The sequence below is a fragment of the Scyliorhinus torazame genome, chromosome 25 (assembly GCF_047496885.1).
Source record: "Scyliorhinus torazame isolate Kashiwa2021f chromosome 25, sScyTor2.1, whole genome shotgun sequence".
Lineage (NCBI taxonomy): Eukaryota > Metazoa > Chordata > Chondrichthyes > Carcharhiniformes > Scyliorhinidae > Scyliorhinus > Scyliorhinus torazame.
In genome coordinates this window covers 15,036,184-15,056,397 of record NC_092731.1, presented here as the reverse complement: position 1 = coordinate 15,056,397, position 20,214 = coordinate 15,036,184, and the positions used below count along the sequence as shown (strand labels likewise).

Sequence of the window (20,214 nt, the reverse complement as noted above, 5' to 3'; positions counted from 1 at the left end):
CCCAGTGCGGGGCATGGTCTGAAACGGCTATGGCCGAATTCTCCGTCCCCTCCACTCTCGGGATGAGCGCCCTGCCCAGAACAAAGAAATCTATCCGGGAGTAAGCCTTATGCACGTGGGAGAAAAAAGAAAATTCCCTGGCCTGCGGTCTTGCAAACCTCCATGGGTCCACTCCGCCCATCTGATCCATAAACCCCCTAAGTACCTTGGCCACCGCCGGCCTCCTTCCCGTCCTTGATCTGGAGCGGTCCAGTGCTGGGTCCAGCACCGTATTGAAGTCCCCTCCCATTATCAGTCCTCCTACCTCCAGGTCCGGAATGCGCCCCAACATGCGCTTCATAAATCCAGCATCATCCCAGTTCGGGGTGTATACATTTACCAACACCACCCACGTCCCTTGCAACCTACCACTCACCATCACATATCTCCCTCCATTATCCGCTACGATAGACTTGGCCTCAAATGACACATGCTTTCCCACCAGAATTGCCACCCCTCTATTTCTGGCGTCCAATCCCGAGTGAAATACCTGTCCTACCCATCCCTTTAGAACAGAGATGAGGAGAAATTTCTTCAGCCAGAGAGTGGTGGGTCTGTGGAATTCATTGCCACAGAGGGCGGTGGAGGCCGGGACGTTGAGTGTCTTTAAGACAGAAGTTGATAAATTCTTGATTTCTCGAGGAATTAAGGGCTATGGAGAGAGAGCGGGTAAATGGAGTTGAAATCAGCCATGATTGAATGGTGGAGTGGACTCGATGGGCCGAATGGCCTTACTTCCACTCCTATGTCTTATGGTCTTTCCTAACCTGACCTGGTCCGCCACCTTCAGGTGTGTCTCTTGGAGCATTGCCACGTCTGCCTTCAGTCCCTTCAAGTGCGCGGACACTCGAGCCCGCTTCACCGGCCCTTTCAGGCCCCTCACGTTCCACACTAGCCATCTCCTTTTCTGGGCCAGTGCCTTGTCCGCGTCTCACTCACTCTCCAGTCCCCCAGCCGGGGGACCCCCGTCCCAGCCACCTCTTCTGTGTCCCGTTCTCTTTCGGCCAGTGCAGCAGCAACCCTTTTTCCCCCCTCCCTCCGCTAGATCCCCGTCTACCTTTTTTGCTCCCCCCATATCCCTCCCGTAAGTCAGCTGACACCTGCTGACCCCGGCTTCCCTCGCCATCCCTTTAACCCCCCCGTGTGGGAATCTCCCAATTAATGTACATTCCTTTGTTTCCCTTCCCGCCTTTTTTGCCGCGCGCGGGAAAGACAACCCCGCGCTTTCCAAAGCCTGCCCCGCCCCCCCATGGCGCAGCTCCTGTTGTGGCCTTGTCCCTCTCCCCCCGCCCATATACCATTTCCTGCGCGTGATTGACCCCCTATGTACAACAACCGTCATACTTCACCCCTCAAACACCCCCCTCCCACACAAACCCTCAACTAGAGTCCAATTTTTCAGCTAGTATAAAGGTCCACGCCTCTTCGGGCGTTTCGAAGTAGTGGTGTTGGCCATTATGTGTAACCCACAGTCGCGCTGGCTGCAACATTCCAAATTTCACTCCTTTCCGATGCAGCACCGCTTTGGCCCGGTTGAAACCTGCTCTCCGCTTAGCGACCTCCGCGCTCCAATCCGGGTATATTCTGATCTCCGCATTGTCACACTTGCTGCTCCGTTCCTTCTTGGCCCGTTTCAGGACCCTCTCTCTGTCCGTAAACCGGTGAAATCTCACCACCATCGCCCTTGGCGGCTCTTTTGCCTTGGGCTTCCTCGCTAGCACTCGGTGCGCCCCATCCAGCTACAGCCATCCCGGGGGGGCCTCCGCACCCATCAACGTCCCGATCATTGTGCCCGCATATGCCGCGGCATCGGCCCCCTCCACTCCTTCTGGGAGACCCAGGATCCTCAAGTTGTTTCTCCTTGATCTGTTCTCCAGGTCTTCGAGTCTTCCCGCCCACGTCTTGTGCAGCGCCTCATGCCGCTCCACTCTCTCCGCCAGGCCCACGAGCTCGTCGTCGTTCTCACTCACTTTTTCCTGGATATCCTGGATCTTCACCTCTTGGGCTTTCTGGGTTGCTCCAAGTCTTTCAACCATTGCCAGTATAGGCGCCACCATCTCCTTACGCAGTTCCTCGAAGCAGCACTTGATGAACTCTTTCATCTCCTCTCTGTCCGTGGGTGCCGCCATTTTGTTTTCTTCTTCTTCTCCCGCTGCTCCAGGGCTGCTTTTTTCGCCGTTTCGCTGCGGGTCCGATCCTTGCAGGTCTGTAGGGGACTTTCTCCTTCCTTCCCCACGGGTTGTTTTTTTTTTTTTAAGTGCCGTTGGGGCTCCGTTAGCGGGCCCAAAAGTCAGTTTTCGCGGGAGCTGCCGAATCGCGCGGCTTAGCTCCGCATCGCCGCAACCCGGAAGTCACTCTACCAATCCTGAGCCACAGAATTCAATGATATCGCACTTGCTGCTGCCCCAGTGGAGACGAGCTCACAGCGATGTGGGCTGCTGAGTGAACCTGGAATGCTTTCGCTTGTGCAACGTAACTAATCAGCAACACTTTGTATTTATACACCGCCTTTAACAGATTGCCAAGTCCCAAGGCAGTGTTATCAAACCAAATTTGACACGAGATATTCGAACATGTAACCAAAGTCCAGGCTAAAGAGGTAGGTTTTTTTTTAGTTGTTACAAATTTAGAGTACCCAATTCTTTTCTCTCCCCCCCCCCCCCCCCCCCAAATTAAGGGGCAATTTAGCGTGGCCTATCCACCTACCCTGCACACCTTTAGGTTGGGGGGCACGGGTGAGACCCACAGGTACACAGGGCGAATGTGCAAACTCCACACGGACAGTGACCCGGGGCCGGGATCGAACCCGGGTCCTCGGCACCTTGAGGCAACAGTGCTAACCACTGCCCCATGGTAGCATCGTGGTTAGCACTGTTGCTTCACAGCTCCAGGGCCCCAGGTTCAATTCCCGGATTGGGTCACTGTCTGTGTGGAAATTGCACGCTCTCCCCGTGCCTGTGTGGGTTTCCTCCGGGTGCTCCGGTTTCCTCCCACAAGTCCCGAAAGACATGCTGTCGGGTGAATTGGACATTCTGAATTCTCCCTCCGTGTACCTGAACAGGCGCCGGAATGTGGCGACTAGGGGATTTTCACAGTAACTTCATTGCAGTGTTAATGGAAGCCGACTTGTGACACTAATAAAGATTATTATTAAAAAAGATTATTAAGAGGTAGGTTTTAAGCGAGATGAGGCGCTGGAGAGGCTTAGGAGGGAATTCCAGAGCCTAGGAGCCAGGCAGCTGTAGGCATGGCCTCTAAGGTGGAATGATTCAAATTAAGACGCCAGATCTGATTGAAACTTCAACTGTACTTTCCCATCTGCCCAGATAGCCTTTGACTCCCTGTCAATCAAGAATCTACCTAACTCCACCTTGAATATATTCAATGACCCAACCCCCCACCACTCTCTGGGGTAGAGGATTCCACAGACTAACAACCTTCTGAGAGAAAAGAGAAATAAAAGATCTCATCTCTGATTTAAATGGGCGACCCCCCCCCCGCCCTGCATTTCTAACTTGTGTAGCCTTGCTCTAGTCTCTCCCATAAGGGGGAACATCCTCTCAGCATCCACCCTGTCAAGTCCAAGTCCCCTCAAGATGTAATGTGTTTCGATAAGATCACCTTTCATCCTTCTCGCCTCCAATGGATATAAACCCAAGCTGTCCCAACTATTACGATCCCGGACCAGATACCAACAGTTTCTAGGATACCGGATGGAAACCCCAATATTTTATTTAATTTGTAATTCTGTAAGGAAAGGATACTTTGCTTCAGCAGTGAGCCCATGCACAAATAGGGAAATGGTATATTTAAACTAACTTTAACATCATAAAGAAAAATAGCTTTCAATTGCCAGTTAAACAATGCTTAACAATACAATGAAACAATAACCCTTAACTGCTCTCTTTATCTCAACTCAAACAAGACCCATCTCCGGTCAAAATCCACTTTTAAATACAGTTAGCAGACTCAGGAATACTTGCTGTAAAGAGTTGTCTTGGATAAACCACAAGAGAGAGATGCTCCAGGAAACAGCTTGAAGATTCTTGCCTGTGTCAAATCACTGGTCAATCTGCCAGCCTCTCCAATTAAGGGGCAGTTTAGCGTGGTCAATCAACCTAACCTGCACATCTTTGGATTGTGAGGGTGAAATCCACGCAGACACGGGGAGAATGTGCAAACTCCACACGGACAGTGACCCAGGGCCGGGATCAAACCCGGGTCCTCAGCGCCCTGAGGCAGCAGAGCTAACCACTGCATCACCGTGCCGCCCTAAGGCTGGAATGAATTATGATCTTTTTCGATACTTTAGTTGTACCTTTGTCTTCAAAACGTGTCTGCTGCCTTTCAAACCAGGATTTTTTTAAAACGTGACTACAGTAGTCACACATAATAACCCAGGCTTTAACCCTTACTGCATCAAATAAATATATCTGCAATCCCTACATTCATCACAACTCATTTCCACATAAGGTAACCCCTTCATCCCATGACATGTGAATGCACATTTCTTCCTCCCTGTTATTTTTCCATTGAGTGTCGGGCATTTTATTCTTGGACTCTGTCACTTTCTCTTTTCCCAAATATCCTAGCGTGTCGGGGTTCAGTTCAGATCCGGAGCAGTTGCTCACTGGAAATCCGGTGCAGTTGGAGGACACAGTAAACGTGTTGACACACACACATGCCCACCCACCCTCTTGCAGATTCAAACATGAATCTCGTGGAACCTGGCTAATAATCCCTTGGCCGGTCACATGCTTCCGTAAACAACTGAATCTTCGCAGGGGCCTGGCCAGTTAAAGCGGAGAGAAAAATGTCTGGAACTTGAAGCCCTGGACAAGCACAGAGCATGGTATAAGGGGAAGTGATTTATAGGATGGGCTGCAGTTGGTATTTGGATGCGCCTGTGGTTTCAGTGCCCACACAAGATGTCCACCCGCTCGTCCACACAAGCCTCTCTGCTCCGAAATGAGGGAATCTCCAGAGTAACGCAGTCCTGTCATCCCACTGTGAGTTTGTTAGAAAGAAAAGGGATGTGTAAGTCCAGACTGTTCCATTTTTGACTGGTTCCCGATCTTGGTCTTTTGCGCCGATTTGTCTCACATATTCAGTGTGTCGGGGAACAAATTCTAGAAATGTTGGCAGAACTTCTAACAGTTGCTGCAGCGTGTAGTCAGGTGCATGCACAGAACTGTCAGGGTATTTATAGTGGGGCTATGAGGGTGATGAATCTTCAGTAAAAGCTTAGTCGAAAATCATTCCGCATACAGTCAGTTGTTATAAATACGAGCCGGGTGTATTTGTGATAGGCTTGTCAATCCCATTCTGCCCCACTACATTGCCAATAGCTCACATCCCTGCTTGACACCTTTACTTTGAAGGTGAGTTTTGAATATATCTTTGCTTGCGTACGCGTGTTTGCATTCTCGTTGGCCTCGAGCGGTTCTGCAGTTCACCGAATAACTTTGAGTTTTTCTGGGTTTTCGAACGGTGGTGGTGAATGGGGTGTGTGCGTTTTGAAGAATTGATTGTGATTTGGGGCAATCCCGAGCGATTACATTCATCCCCCACCATCTGGCCTGGGCTTGCGAAATCCTACCAACTGCCCTGGCTTGACACAATTCACACCTCTTTAACCTGGGGTGACCCCCATCTCTGGATCTGTAAAGACTTAATCACCTGCAAATGCTCGCATTCTAAGCATTGTCTTGCATCTTTGAATTTGTCTATATATATGTTTCTGGAACACACCTCTTCATTCACCCGAGGAAGGAGCAGTGCTCCGAAAGCTAGTGTTTGAAACAAACCTGTTGGACTTTAACCTGGCGTTGTAAGACTTCTTACTGTGCTCACCCCAGTCCAACGCCGGCATCTCCACATCATTCTTAAATGTTGTGAGGGTTCCCGCCTCTACTCCCCCCTTTCAGGCAGCGAGTTCCAGATTCCCACCACCCTCGGGGTGAAAAGGTTTTTCCTCAAATCCCCTCGAAATCTTCTGCCCCTTAGTTTAACGCCGTGCCCTCTGATTATTGACCCCTCAACTAAGGGAAAAAGTTTCTTCCTATCGATCCTATGTCCTTCGTAAACTTGTGCAGCTCGACCATGTCCCCCCCTCAGTCTTCTCTTCTCTTTTTAGAAAATATTTTATTGAGGCATTTATAATTTTAAACAACAGAGAAATCCAACACACGCAAAAAACCCTCACATCATCTCTGCTCGAAGGAGAACAAACCCCAGGCTCACCAGCCTCTCTTCATAGCTGAAACGCTCCAGCCCAGGCAACATCCTGGTGAATCTCCTCTGCACCCTCTCCAGTGCAATCACATCCTTCCCCTAATGTGCTGACCGGAACTGCACACAGTACTCCAGCTGTGCCTAACTGTTGTTGTATACAGCTCCATCATAACCTCCCTGCTCTTACACTCTATGTCTCAGTGAATAAAGGCAAGTATCCCATATGCCTTCTTCACCATCTTCTCCACCTGTCCTGCTACCTTTGGGGGCCTATGGATGTGCACCCCAAGATCCCTCTGTACTTCCTAGTATCCGACCGTTCATTGTGTATTCCCTCGCCTTGTTAATCCTCCCAAAATGCATCACCGCAACACTTCAGGGTTAAGTTCATTTGCCACTGTTTTGCCCATTTATATTGTCCTGTAATTTAAGGCTTTCCTCCTCGCTAATTACCACACCACCAATTTTTGTGTCATCTGCGAACTCACTGACCATAACCCCTCCCCATATTCCCGCCTAGTTCATGAATGTAGTTAACTGGTGCTTATCGGTCTGCTGCTGGTGGTAGCTCTCAGGTTAAACACGGTCTCTCAGAAGTGTATCTGCACTAGTGTAAGCCCGTCGACAATGCTCAGGTGTGAATGGGTCAGGCGGGCATATAGAACATTACAGCGCAGTACAGGCCCTTCGGACCTCGATGTTGCGCCAACCTGTGAAACCACTCAAAAGCCCATCTACACTATTCCCTTATCGTCCATATGTCTATCCAATGACCATTTGAATGCCCTTAGTGTTGGCGAGTCCACTACTGTTGCAGGCAGGGCATTCCACGCCTTCACTACTCTGAGTAAAGAACCTACCTCTGACATCTGTCCTATATCTATCTCCCCTCAATTTAAAGCTATGTCCCCTCGTGCTGGACATCACCATCTGAGGAAAAAGGCTCTCACTGTCCACCCTATCCAATCCTCTGATCATCTTGTATGCCTCAATTAAGTCACGTCTTAACCACCTCTCTAACGAAAACAGTCTCAAGTCCCTCAGCCTTTCCTCATAAGATCTTCCCTCCATACCGGGCAACATTCTGGTAAATCTCCTCTGCACCCTTTCCAATGCTTCCACATCCTTCCTATAATGTGGCGACCAGAATTGCACGCAATACTCCAAATGCGGCCGCACCAGAGTTTTGTACAGCTGCAACATGACCTCATGGCTCCAAAACTCAATCCCTCTACAAATAAAAGCTAACACACCGTACGCCTTCTTAACAACCCTCTCAACCTGGGAGGCAACTTTCAGGGATCTATGTACATGAACACCGAGATCTCTCTGCTCATCCACACTGCCCAGAATCTTACCATTAGCCCAGTACTCTGTCTTCCTATTATTCCTTCCAAAATGAATCACCTCACACTTTTCTGCATTAACCTCCATTTGCCACCTCTCAGCCCAGCGCTGCAGCTTATCTATGTCCCTCTGTAACTTGTAACACCCTTCCGCACTGTCCACAACTCCACCGACTTTAGTGTCATCTGCAAATTTACTTACCCATCCTTCTACGCCTTCCTCCAGGTCATTTATAAAAATGACAAACAGCAGTGGCCCCAAAACACATCCTTGTGGTACACCACTAGTAACTGGACTCCAGTCTGAACCTTTCCCATCAACCACCACCCTTTGTCTTCTTCCAGCTAGCCAATTTCTGATCCAAACTGATAAATCACCCTGAATTCCATGCCTCCGTATTTTCTGCAATAGCCTACCGTGGGGAACCTTATCAAACGCTTTACTGAAATCCATATACACCACATCAACTGCTTTACCCTCATCCACCTGTTTGGTCACCTTCTCAAAGAACTCAATTGTGAGGCACGACCTACCCTTCACAAAACCGTGTTGACTATCTCTAATCAAATTATTCCTTTCCAGACAATTAAACATCCTATCTCTTATAAACCTTTCCACGATTTTGCCCACAACAGAAGTACGGCTCACTGGTCTATAGTTACCAGGGTTGTCTCTACTCCCCTTCTTCAACAAGGGGACAACATTTGCTATCCTCCAGTCTTCTGGCACTATTCCTGTAGACAAAGATGACTTAAAGATCAAAGCCAAAGGCTCAGCAATCTCCTACCTCGCTTCCCAGAGATCCTAGGATAAATCCCATCCGGCTCAGGGGACTTATCTATTTTCACACTTTCCAGAATTGCTAACGCCTCCTCCTTATGAACCTCAAGCTCTTCTAGTCTAGTAGCCTGAATCTCAGTATTCTCCTTGGCAACATTGTCTTTTTCCTGTGTGAATACTGACAAAAAATATTCATTTAGCTCCTCTCCTATCTCCTCGGACTCCACGCACAACTTCCCACTACTGTCCTTGACTGGTCCTACTCTTACCTTGTCATTCTTTTATTCCTGACATACCTATAGAAAGCTTTAGGGTTATCCTTGATCCTACCTGCCAAAGACTTCTCATGTCCCCTCCTGGCTCTTCTTAGCTCTCTTTAGGTCCTTCCTAGCTAACTTGTAACTCTTGAGCGCCCTAACTAAACCGTCATGTCTCATCTTTACATAAGCCTCCTTCTTCCTCTTGACCAGTGTTTTGACTGCTTTAGTAAACCACGGTTCCCTCGCTCGACCACTTCCTCCCTGCCTGGCAGGTACATACTTATCAAGGACACGCAGTAGCTGTTCCTTGAACAAGCTCCACATTTCCATTGTGCCCATCCCCTGCAGTTTTCCTCTCCATCCGATGCATCCTAAGTCTTGCCTCATCGCATCATAATTGCCTTTCCCCCAGATATAACTCTTGCCCTGCGGTATGTACCTATCCCTTTCCATCACTAAAGTAAACGTAATCGAATTGTGGTCAGTATCACCAAAGTGCTCACCTACCTCCAAATCTAACACCTGTCCTGGTTCATTACCCAGTACCAAATCCAATATGGCCTCGCCTCTCGTTGGCCTATCTACATACTGTGTCAGGAAACCCTCCTGCACACATTGGACAAAAACGGACCCATCTAAAGTACTCGAACTATAGCGTTTCCAGTCAATATTTGGAAAGTTAAAGTCCTCCATAACAACTACTCTGTTGCTTTCGCTCCTATCCAGAATCATCTTTGCAATCCTTTCCTCTACATCTCTGGAACTTTTCAGAGGCCTATAGAAAACCCCTAACAGGGTGACCTCTCCTTTCCTGTTTCTAACCTCAGCCCATACTACCTCAGTAGACGAGTCCTATCAAACGTCCTTTCTGCCACCGTAATACTGTCCTTGACTAACAATGCCACCCTTCCCCCTCTACCACCTTCCCTGAGCTTACTGCAATATCTAAACCCCGGCACCTGCAACAACCATTCCTGTCCCTGCTCTATCCATGTCTCCGAAATGGCCACAACATCGAAGTCCCAGGTGCCAACCCATGTCGCAAGTTCACCCACCTTATTCCGGATGCTCCTGGCATTGAAGAAGACACACTTTAAACCACCTTCCTGCCTGCCGGTACACTCCTGCAACTTTGCAACCTTACTCATGACCTCACTACTCTCAACCTCCTGGATACTGAAGCTACAATTCAGGTTCCCAAGCCCCTGCTGAACTAGTTTAAACCCTCCCGAAGAGCATTAGCAAATTTCCCCCCCAAGATATTGGTACCCCTCTGGTCCAGGTGTAGACCATCCCGTTTGTAGAGGTCCCACCGACCCCAGAATGAGCCCCAATTATCCAGAAATCTGAAACCCTCCCTCCTGCACCATTCCTGTAGCCACTTGTTCAACTCCTCTCTCTCCCTATTCCTCGCCTCGCTAGCACGTGGCACGGGTAAACCCCAGAGATAATAACTCTGTCTGTCCTAGATCTGAATTTCCACCCTAGCTCCCTGAACTCCTGCCTTACCGCCCTATCCCTACCTATGTCATTGGTACCTATGTGGACCACGACTTGGGGCTGCTCCCCCTCACCCTTAAGGATCCCGAAAATACTATCCGAGACATCACGCACCCTGGCATCTGGGAGGCAACGCACCAAACGCGAGTCTCTCGTTCCCACAGAATCTCCTATCTATCCCCCTAACTATGGAGTCTCCAGTGACTAATGCTCTACTTCTCTCCCCCCCCCCCCTTCCCTTCTGAGCAACAGGGACAGACTCTGTGCCAGAGACTTGTACCCCATGGCTCACCCCTGGTAAGTCTTCCCCCCCCTCCCTCCCCACCCCCAAACCGTATCCAAAGCGGTATACTTGTTACTAAGGAGAACGACCACAGGGGAACCCTGTACTGACTGCTTCCTCCCAGCCCCTCTCACCGTCACCCATCTATCTTTATTCTTCGGAGTAACTACATCCCTGAAGATTCTATCTATGACCACCTCTGCCTCCCGAATGATCCGAAGTTCATCCAGCTACAGCTCCAGTATATATAGTATTTGAGTTTTGGTGTTCAGCGTTGGGTCGCAGTTGCGTCCAAGACACCTCGTGACTGCAATGACCCTTCGCCACTCCAGACTTTCTCCAGGTGGGCTGGGCTAACTTGCCCTTTCGGGGAAAGGGTCCGGGCTGGGTAATGAATCCCGAATTCTACTGGACATGAAGTCGGATGTAACCTGTGTCCCTTTCTGTTCCATTCTAGGTGGTTAAGGTGAAGCCAAATGATAAAGATGCTAAAATGAAATACCAAGAATGTAACAAAATTGTCAAACAGAAAGCTTTTGAGCGTGCAATAGCAAACGATGAGCTGAAGAGATCAGTGGTGGATTCTTTAGACATAGAGAGCATGAGTAAGTATTTAAGAAGTTTAGCTTTAAAAATGGGACTTCACGTTTCACTGCTCCTGGGGGTTGGATCAAGCTCGCTCTGTTTTCTCCACTGCTGTTAGAATCATACAGCAGAAGGAGGCCCTTCAGCCCATCATGCCTATGCCAGTCCTTTGGAAGGGCTATTCATTTAGTCTCCTGTTCTCCTCAACCCCCCACCCCCTGGGCTAACAGCACGGTGGGGTACCTACAGCACACGGACTGCAGCGGGTTCAAGAAGGCAGCTCACCACCACCTTCTCGGGGGGGCAATTAAGGATGGGTAATAAATGCTAGCCTAGCCAGCGACACTCGCAAACAAATGGGAAAAAACACCCATCCTGTACAAAATCTTAGCCCCTTCGGTATTTTAGAAATCTCAACCCATATTTTCTCAGCATGCTTCTCTCATGCAAGAAGATCCCGTTCCTTGGACCTATCCGATGACTAAGAGCCCGTAATGAGTTTCCATGGCATTATCATAGCTAAACGTTCAGCCGGGTTGTCCCTCGCTCTCCGCCTAATCCATGTTTTGACCTTGTCCGTGTTCCAGTCTCTCAGTCTCCTGGCTTTTGTTTTGTATCCAGCAATCGAAGATGATTACACTGGTCCTAAACTGGAAGATGGGAAAGTTACTTTACAGTTCATGAAAGACCTGATGCAGTGGTTTAAAGATCAGAAGAAATTGCACAGGAAATGTGCCTATCAGGTAAGGAGCTTTTGCTTTGTACTCTCGGGGTAGCTAACACCATAACCTGGGCACCTTGTGGGAGGCGGATGTTGATGCCTTGTGACATCTTGTTCAAATGCCCATTCCTCCGAGGCGGCGATCGTCACCCGAGCCTCGTGTTGCTCGATTCCGTCGCTCTTGCCGGCTTTCCACATTAAGAGAGGTGGTCGCACTCTTACTCACACAAGGATGAACTGAGTCTCTAACTACCTGGAAAGACTAAACAGGCTGGACATCCTTAACGTAGAGAAGTAACGGCTGAGGGGTGATCTAGCAGATGGTTTTAAAATTATGAAGGGTAGACTTGGGAGAGTAAATGTTTCCATTTGACAGGGAGACCAAAACTAGGAAACAATAAATATCGGATAGTTGGTCGTAACTCCAATGGGGAATTTGGGAGAAATCTCTCTACCAAGCTCTGGGTCTCGATCCCACGGGGAGTGGATGAGGTGAACAACATTGCTACACTTAAGGGGAAGCTAGATTAACACAAGAGGACGAGAAGGGTAGAGAGATTAAGTTCGATGAAGAAGGATGGGAGGAGGCCAGTGTGGGAACGTAAACGCCAACATGGACCTGATGGATCGAGGGGCCCGTCTCTGGGCTAAATTCTATTTCCAACTCTCTTTTTTTTTTTAAAGTTGCACCCTGTGCCCAGGTGCAACATCTGGCAGCCCAGATGTTTCGGGGCCTCCTCCAAGGTGATTCTCCTGTTAAGTCTTTTTCGCAGTTTCTGTTGTAACACGTTGCAGCCAGGAGATGTCAGGGTGGCAACGGCACAAGATTGCATAGCACTTCTTAACCAGATCAGTACCGACGGCATCATAGAAACAGCAGTCCCTCTCTCCTTTTGTTTGATTGCATTTTTGCAAAGCTCCTGAGGCGCTTTGCCTCGTTGAAATCACTGCAGCAAATACAAGTTCACGCTTGTTATCTTGGTTTATTTGCAGTTCGCACCTTGTGACTGAAACAATTACTAACATTACAGCAGTAAAGCTGCGAGAAATGTGCTTATTAATATCGTAACCCAGCTCTTAATTTTCTACCCCTCTTGCATTTTATCTCCCTTCCTTTTCTCCTCCTCCATCTCCCCTCCCCACCCCATATAATTTAAATATATTGAGCTGTACTGCTGCTCCCGCCTACCTGTCAGCGAGTAAAACTTTTTTTTTGATGGGAGGTATTTGCTGTTGTCAAACCTGTAACGGTTCATTTTGGAACAGATATGTTTACAGGGAAGGTTGCATGCAGGCATCTTTGAACCTGCCAGGAATGCCAGAAGTCCGGCTTAACTGGAGTGTGGTGCTTAGGAGAGAAGCTGTTTCCCTTGAGCAGTATAAAATCTGCAGTGGAGCGCGTACGTCCCGGGTTTCCCTGTGTCCTGAGTCAGTGGGAGACTATGCATCAATCCTAGCTGTCTGTGCACCGCCAACTCGCTCCCCACTCCTGCCACTAAACGAAAGGTCAAATTCTGATATACCACCATACAAACTAGGAGCAGTAGGAGCCCACTCGGCCCCGCTCCGCCATTCAATAAGGCTATGGCTCATCTGATTGTGACTTCAACTCCACTTTCCTGACCACCCCCGATAACCCTTCGCCCCCTTGTTCATCAAGAATCTCTCCACCTCTGACATTCTAAGAATCTTCTCCCACCGCCTTTTGAGGAAGAGAGTTCCAGAGACTCTCAAATCTTCTGAGAGAAATTATTCCTCCCCTCATCTCCGTCTTAAATGGACGACTCCTTATTTTTAAACAGTGACCGCCTAGTTCTAGATTCTCCCACAAGAGGGAACGTCCCCTCCAGATCCACCCTGTCGATACCCCTGTTGGATACAAGCCCAGCCCGTCCAACCTTTCCTCATAAGGCAACCCGCCCGTTCCCAGTATTGGTCAAGGAAACCTGCTCTGAACTGCTTCCAACGTATTTACATCCTTCCTTAAATAAGGTGACCAATACTGTACACAATACTCCAGATGTGGTCTAACCAGTGACCAGTGCCTAACCTCCCCACTTTTATATTCAATTCTTCTCACAATAAACAATAACCTTCTATTAGCTTTCCTAATTACTCGCTGTATCTGTACACCAGCCTTTTGTGATTCATGCACTAGGACGCCCAGATCCCTCTGCACCTCCGAGCTCTGCAATCTCTCACCATTTAGATAAAAGCGTCTTTCGTTCTTCCTGCCAAAATGGAGTTTCACATGAAACCCCATTTGCCATTGTGTTCATAACTTTTGCCTCCATGTGTTGTGTCTTGAGAGTTTTGGGTTCAGGCTCCCGGTTATTGTTTAGAATCATAGAATTTACAGTGCAGAAGGAGGCCATTCAGCCCATCGAGTCTGCACCGGCCCTTGGAAAGAGCTCCCTACCTAAGTCCACACCTCCACCCTGTCCCCGTAACCCAGTAACCCCACCCGACCTTTTTGGACACTAAAGGCAACTTATCACGTACAATTCACCTAACCTGCACATTTTTGGACTGTGGGAGGAAACTGGAGCACCCGGAGGAAACCCACGCAGACACTGGGGAGAACGTGCAGACTCCGCACAGACAGTGACCCATGCCGGGAATCGAACCTGGGACCCTGGAGCTGTGAAGCAACTGTGCTAACCACTGTGCCACCGTGCTCCCCTGTTAAGTCCCTTCCAGTGTTCCCTTTAAAATGTAGTTATGTGTGGCCTGATTTTCTTTTCTCTCTTTCTCTCTGTGCGCGCATTCCCTTTACATGTTTCTGTGCGACTCCGCCACATGCGTTATTTATCACAGGTGGAAACATTGGCCCGATTTCCCACACGGTGTGGCTGACTTATCTTCCCTTCTGTTACAGATTCTGGTCCAGGTGAAAGAGGTACTGTCGAAACTACCCAGCTTAGTAGAGACCACGCTGGGTGAGGTAAGGGCTATGATGGATCGCAGTCCCTCTATGCCAACAAACGTGTTGGGACAGTCACTGTAATGATAGGGAAAGAGATTAGTTTGATAGCACTTTCAAAGCACGAACTCGATGTGCCCCTCTTTTATTCTATATGTTTCTGTAGTCACAGAACCTTTATTTATGCTCCTGTTCCTCTGTGTCAGCACCTCGGGTCTGCTCTTGTGCAGGACGAGGTGAGTATGTTGACATGTATACTCCCAACTCTTATGTGCCGGTGGTTACATTTCACCGAGACAACAAATGCCAAAGCAACTCGTGCGTTGATGGACAGAAGAGTTGCTGATGGGGTTATGGGAAGTAACCTTTCCTTAATGCTATTCATGAAGGCCCCGCATTCTCAACTCGCCTGAGGTGTGGTGACCCTCAAGGTAAATCACCACCAGTCAACTCTTTCCCCCCTCAAAAGGGGAAAGCAGCCTATGTTCCTCTGGGACTGTGGCGATTTTGCCTTTACCTATGTGAAGCAGGGGTCTCGTGTGGAACAAAACCAAGGCTGCTCGCTTTAGGCGGTTCTATTCTTTCCCCCTCAATCTCGTTCTTCCCAGCAACCACTCCTGGGCCGTGGCAGTGCTCCTGGGCCTCGTCCCCGCTCCCACATTCCGGTGAGGTGGTCGGGAGAGGGCTAAATGTCACCGCAAAAGGCCTACGTGTTTTCATAACGGGGGTCACTGTGACTGATTTAGTCCGGACAACCCGTGCTGAAGTCAGTTAAGGAGAGGACCCCCCCCATGCACACCAACCAATCACCGCCCTGTTTCAGCACAGACTGGACACGGATACCAACTGAGCGCCCTGGTCTTAAAAGAGGAAATACCACAAATACTTTGAGTGAGGCAGCATCGCCGGAGAGAGAAACAAAGTTAATTAATGTTTCTGGCCAATGATCTTTTCGTCTGACCTTGTTAGCTGAGATATTTGCTGTCGAAACTCCTCGAGGCCTCCGAGATCTCTCTGTGTTACCTATTTTGTTACGAGGACAATGTTTCATCTGCTGGCTGTATCTGTGTGTCTGTTACTGGTTTGTGCTCATCTGATTGCTGTTCTCTTTCAGAAAGAGTCCATTACCATTTGCGGAGATATTCACGGGCAGTACTATGACCTGTTGAATATATTTGAGCTCAACGGATTACCTTCAGAATCTAATCCTTATGTATCCTTTTCACCTTTGGGGGGGGGAAGAGGGGGGTCCCTGGTAAAGTGAGCGTGGTATAAGTGGCCATGAATCAATTCTGGGAGGAATAGAAAATAAATTAAGTTGCATTTATGTTGAATCTTTCAAACCCTCAGCCAGCCCAGTACAGTGACTAGTACTAGTAAGTGGCACGGTGGTTAGCGCCCTGCCTCACAGCGCTGGGTACCCGGGTTCGATTCCAGCCTTGGATGACTCTGTGTTGAGTTTGTACCTTCTCCGGCTGCTCCGGTTTCCTCCCACAGCCCAAAGATGTGTCGTTGAGGTGGATTGGCCGTGCTAAATTGCCCCTTAGTGTCGAACGGTTAGGTGGAGTTACAGGGTTGTGGTTGATCTTTCAGAGGGTCGGTGCAGACTTGATGGGCTGAATGGCTTCCTTCTGTAGTGTTTGGATTCTGCGATGTAATGTAGGAAATACAGCAGCCATTTTGCAAGGTTCTGCAAAAACCAACAAGGTGGTTGACCTTGGAGGGTTTGGGAAGGTTAGGGAGGGGGGTAGCGGCAGTGGGCTTGATGCAGTCGGCAAGTGGGAAGAAAGATGGGGTTGTGTCTTGTGGAGGGGGCAACCTCCCGATGCAAAGGGCAGTCCCCGAAGATGGTTATCCCACTTTGTTCCCGCCCTTTGAGATTGTTTTCTAAGTGGGCTGCCCTCAAATTATGGCTCAGGTGGCCTATTATCGGGGCCATCTGGGTTGGTAAAGAGCCCGATTGACCCGTCGTGATTTATTTAAATATGGCGTCAGCCCGCCCAGCCCTGTGCCCTCTAACACTCAAACACCCTGGGTCTGACCTTACCCCTGACCATGCAGCACTTCTGTATCCTCCTGACCGAGCAGTCAGAAGCTCATTTTAACCTTTCCCGCTAAAGGATGGCACCTCTCACAGTGCAGCAATCCTTCAGCACTGCACTGGATTGTCAGTGTAAGGCTTGTACTTGAGTCCTGGAGGGGGCTTGGTAACTACCTAATAACTACTGCTTCAGAAGCGAGTGTTACCACTGAGTACCGATGGATGGTAGAAGCGGGTATATTCCCCAGTAATACTGACTGCTCAGTGGGTACATTTATGTCCTTGGGCTTGAATATCATATTACTGACACAAAGCTGGTGACCCGGTGGTCATGGTGTCTCTCCCCATCTCAGCTCTCTGTTTCTCCTCGCTGGTTTTCTCCACCTGTGTTGGCCGCTTGCTGTTGTCCTGTTCTCCAAGTGTCATCGTTCTGGCGTTTTGACCCACTGACCACACGACATCCGAGCATTCAAGGTACTCTTTGGCTGATTCCATTCTCATTCTCATCCACCAAAGCCTCCTTTTCGCCAGGGTTCAGTAAATAGTGATTGGGAGCAGGAATTCCGGTTAATTTCCCTTCTCTCCTCAGCCCCCACTCCCCCCTCACCCACTCTCGTTTCTAAGCAGTCTGGCTGGGCTATGTCGGCGCGGACTGGACATAGAAACTGGCCGTTTGCTGCGTTGCCCCCTGTCAACCTTGCTGAAGCATTTGTATCAGAGAATGGATTTCAGTGGGAATAAAATACAGTCTTTATTCCCAATCCGCTCCTGAGCAGAAGTCAGCAACAAAGGCTGGGTTTCTGCAGAGAGTAGCTCACCTCCTGACTCCCCAAAGCCTGTCCACTATCTACAGTCAGGAGTGTGATGGAATATCCTCCACTTGCCTGGGTGAGCGCAGCTCCAACAACACTCAAGAAGTTCGACACCATCCAGGACAAAGCGGACCAGCTTCATTGGCATCCCATCCGCCACCTTGAACATTCACTCCCCCCATTACTGACACACAGTTGCAGCCGTGTGTACCATCTACAAGATGCACTGCAGCAACTCGCCAAGGCTCCTCCGACAGCACCTTCCAAACGCACGTCCTTTACCATCTAGAAGGACAAGGGGCAGCAGGTACATGGAAACGCCACCACCTTTGAGTTCAACCATAAGCCACTCACCATCCTGCCGCTTCCTCCCTAACAGCACAGTGGGTGTACCTACACCACACGGACTGCAGCGGTTCAAGGAGGCAGCTCACCACCAGCTTCTCGTGGGGCAAGTAGAGATGGGCCACAAACGCTGGCCTAGCCACAGCCACATCCCACAAACAGATATTTATTTAAAAAGCCGAACAACAATGCAATCACTTTTCGGGCCTTGAGCGTCTGTGACTGCAGAAATCCTCAGCGATCTGCAAAATTGCAATAACAGCACTTGCACTCCCTGGTGTTTTTTTTTTTTGCCGGGGGCAACGTTTATAACTCGTCAGAAAGATTTTCCGCCTGAACTAGGGCTGGCATGTCAATTAGTTTGGGAGCCGAGGGTGCTTGCTTGCATCCAGCAAAGCCACCCAGGTGTTTCATTGCTGCTCACCGTTTGTATAATGCAAGAAGCGATTCCTGTTTAATGTCCTATGTTCTCCGCTGCTCACCCAGTGCTTCCTCCTTAACCTGCATGTTGCTCAGTTATTTAATGGCGATTTTGTAGACCGAGGGTCATTCTCCGTGGAGGTTATATTAGTCCTGTTTGGGTTCAAGCTGCTTTTGCCAAACCACTTCCATGTTCTTCGAGGTAAGGTGTATTTTCCCTTTTGTCCTGTTGTAAGTCCTTTTGTTTTTTTGTGATCTTTTATGGGTTGTGCGCATCGTTGGTAAGGCCTGCATTTTCACCCATCCCCAATTGCCCTTGAACCGAGTGTCTCGCGCGGGGCCGTTTCGGAGGAGCAGCTCAGAGTCGACCACGTCGCTGTGTGGGTCTGGAGTCACGTGTAGGCCAGACCGGGTAGGGACGGCAGATTTCCCTCCCTGAAGGGGACATCCGTGAACCAGGTGGGTTTCTACAATTGTCACTGGATTGCCTTTCTGTTAGTGTTTTTATTAATTGATGAGTTAATTGATTAATTAATCACCCTGCGTCTGTAGATTAGTAATCCAGCAACATTACCACTACGCCACCACCTCTCAGCTTGCGTTCTCGTAGAGTCGGTGGTCGCTTCAGGACACCCCAAAGTGCTTTGCAGCCAGCGTTGCGCTTTTTTGATGCGTGATCGCTGTTGTGATCTCGGAAACACGGCAGCCAAAAATGTGCAAAGCAAGATCCCACAAAACGGCAATGAAATAAATGATCAGGTTCATTCATCTGTTTCTTCTTTCTGAAGGTGCATCCTGACCCTCTCATTTTGAACGGCCGTCCTTTGTGGTTCTCGGGGGGGTGCAGAGTCTAGGTGAACTCAAGTTGGCTTCCCTTTCACCCTGCTCCCTGACCCTTCCTCCCTCTTAAAAAGGTCCCATCTAGCCGGGGATCCGCTTTAAATGAGGCTCACCGGGTTACGAGTACGTTCCCTCCTCAAGACCCTCCAAAAGAGGGTTAGGGTTAATCACCTGAAGAGAAAAGGCTTGCGGGGTGATGGTGGGGGAATGGGACGAGGTGAGTTACTCTTGCAAAGGGGCCAGCACGAACACAGTCGAATGGCCTCCTGCGATTGGCTAAGACAAAGGTTCCAACGTGCGGGTGGGATGGGGGCATCAGTTTTGTCGCATTTAAGCTATCGATTAAAATAAAAACCACTGCCCGTTTGGAACAAATGGAGCCCCTCCAGCAAAAAAATTGGCAAGAACGGAAACAAATTGAACGTGGGAGAAAAGAGAGGTTAGATGGGGACAATGTAAACTCAATTTCTTGATAAGGCTGCGGAGGTTGGCAATTTCTGTGTCGGTTTAAATTAGTTGGTGGTTAATGCTCCGAACAATAAGTCAGAAACACGATGCTGAAGACGAGGAAAGACAACATTTCAGGGTGGGGTGGGGTTTAAAAAATGCGACAGGAGAATGGTGAGCTGGGCGGTGGTTTGATGAAAGGCAGGGGACAGTGGCAAGTGAGGAGGCCGCCAACTTAGCCTCTCCACTGCATCTTGTGCCATATCGCCTGAGGGCTCTATGTTAATGCAGATGAATCTATTCCGAGGAAGTCTTGGCTCATCCTTTCCACTGCAGACCGATGGGTGGGTGGCTACACGGAGTATTTCCATTTCCCGAGATCTCGGCATATCCCCCAAAGCACTTTACAGCCAGTTCTGTTGATGTGGAGTCAGTGTTATGTTATGGTGTCCCTCAGCAGCAGTGATGAATGTTGGCCAGGACCCTTGGGGGAACTCACCTGTTCTTCGAAATAGTGCGGCGGGATCTCTTCTGTTCCCTTGAGAGGGGCGGCAGGGTCTCAGTTTAATGTCCCATATGAAAGTCAGCACCTCCAACTGCGCGGCACTCTCTCAATTCGTCCTTAATTCCCGGGGGG

At 49.2% G+C, this 20,214-nt stretch overlaps 1 protein-coding gene across 1 annotated transcript in view; it reads left to right on the top strand.

Moving 5' to 3' along the window:
• The window catches only part of ppp5c (protein phosphatase 5, catalytic subunit), a 46,665-nt gene that overhangs the window by 12,067 nt on the left and 14,384 nt on the right, over positions 1-20,214 (top strand). The window contains exons 3-7 of the mRNA XM_072490066.1: positions 10,901-11,048; positions 11,650-11,771; positions 14,628-14,693; positions 15,787-15,885; positions 18,387-18,492. Coding sequence (XP_072346167.1) covers positions 10,901-11,048; positions 11,650-11,771; positions 14,628-14,693; positions 15,787-15,885; positions 18,387-18,492 — 541 coding nt within the window. The remainder of the gene's footprint in view (positions 1-10,900; positions 11,049-11,649; positions 11,772-14,627; positions 14,694-15,786; positions 15,886-18,386; positions 18,493-20,214) is intronic.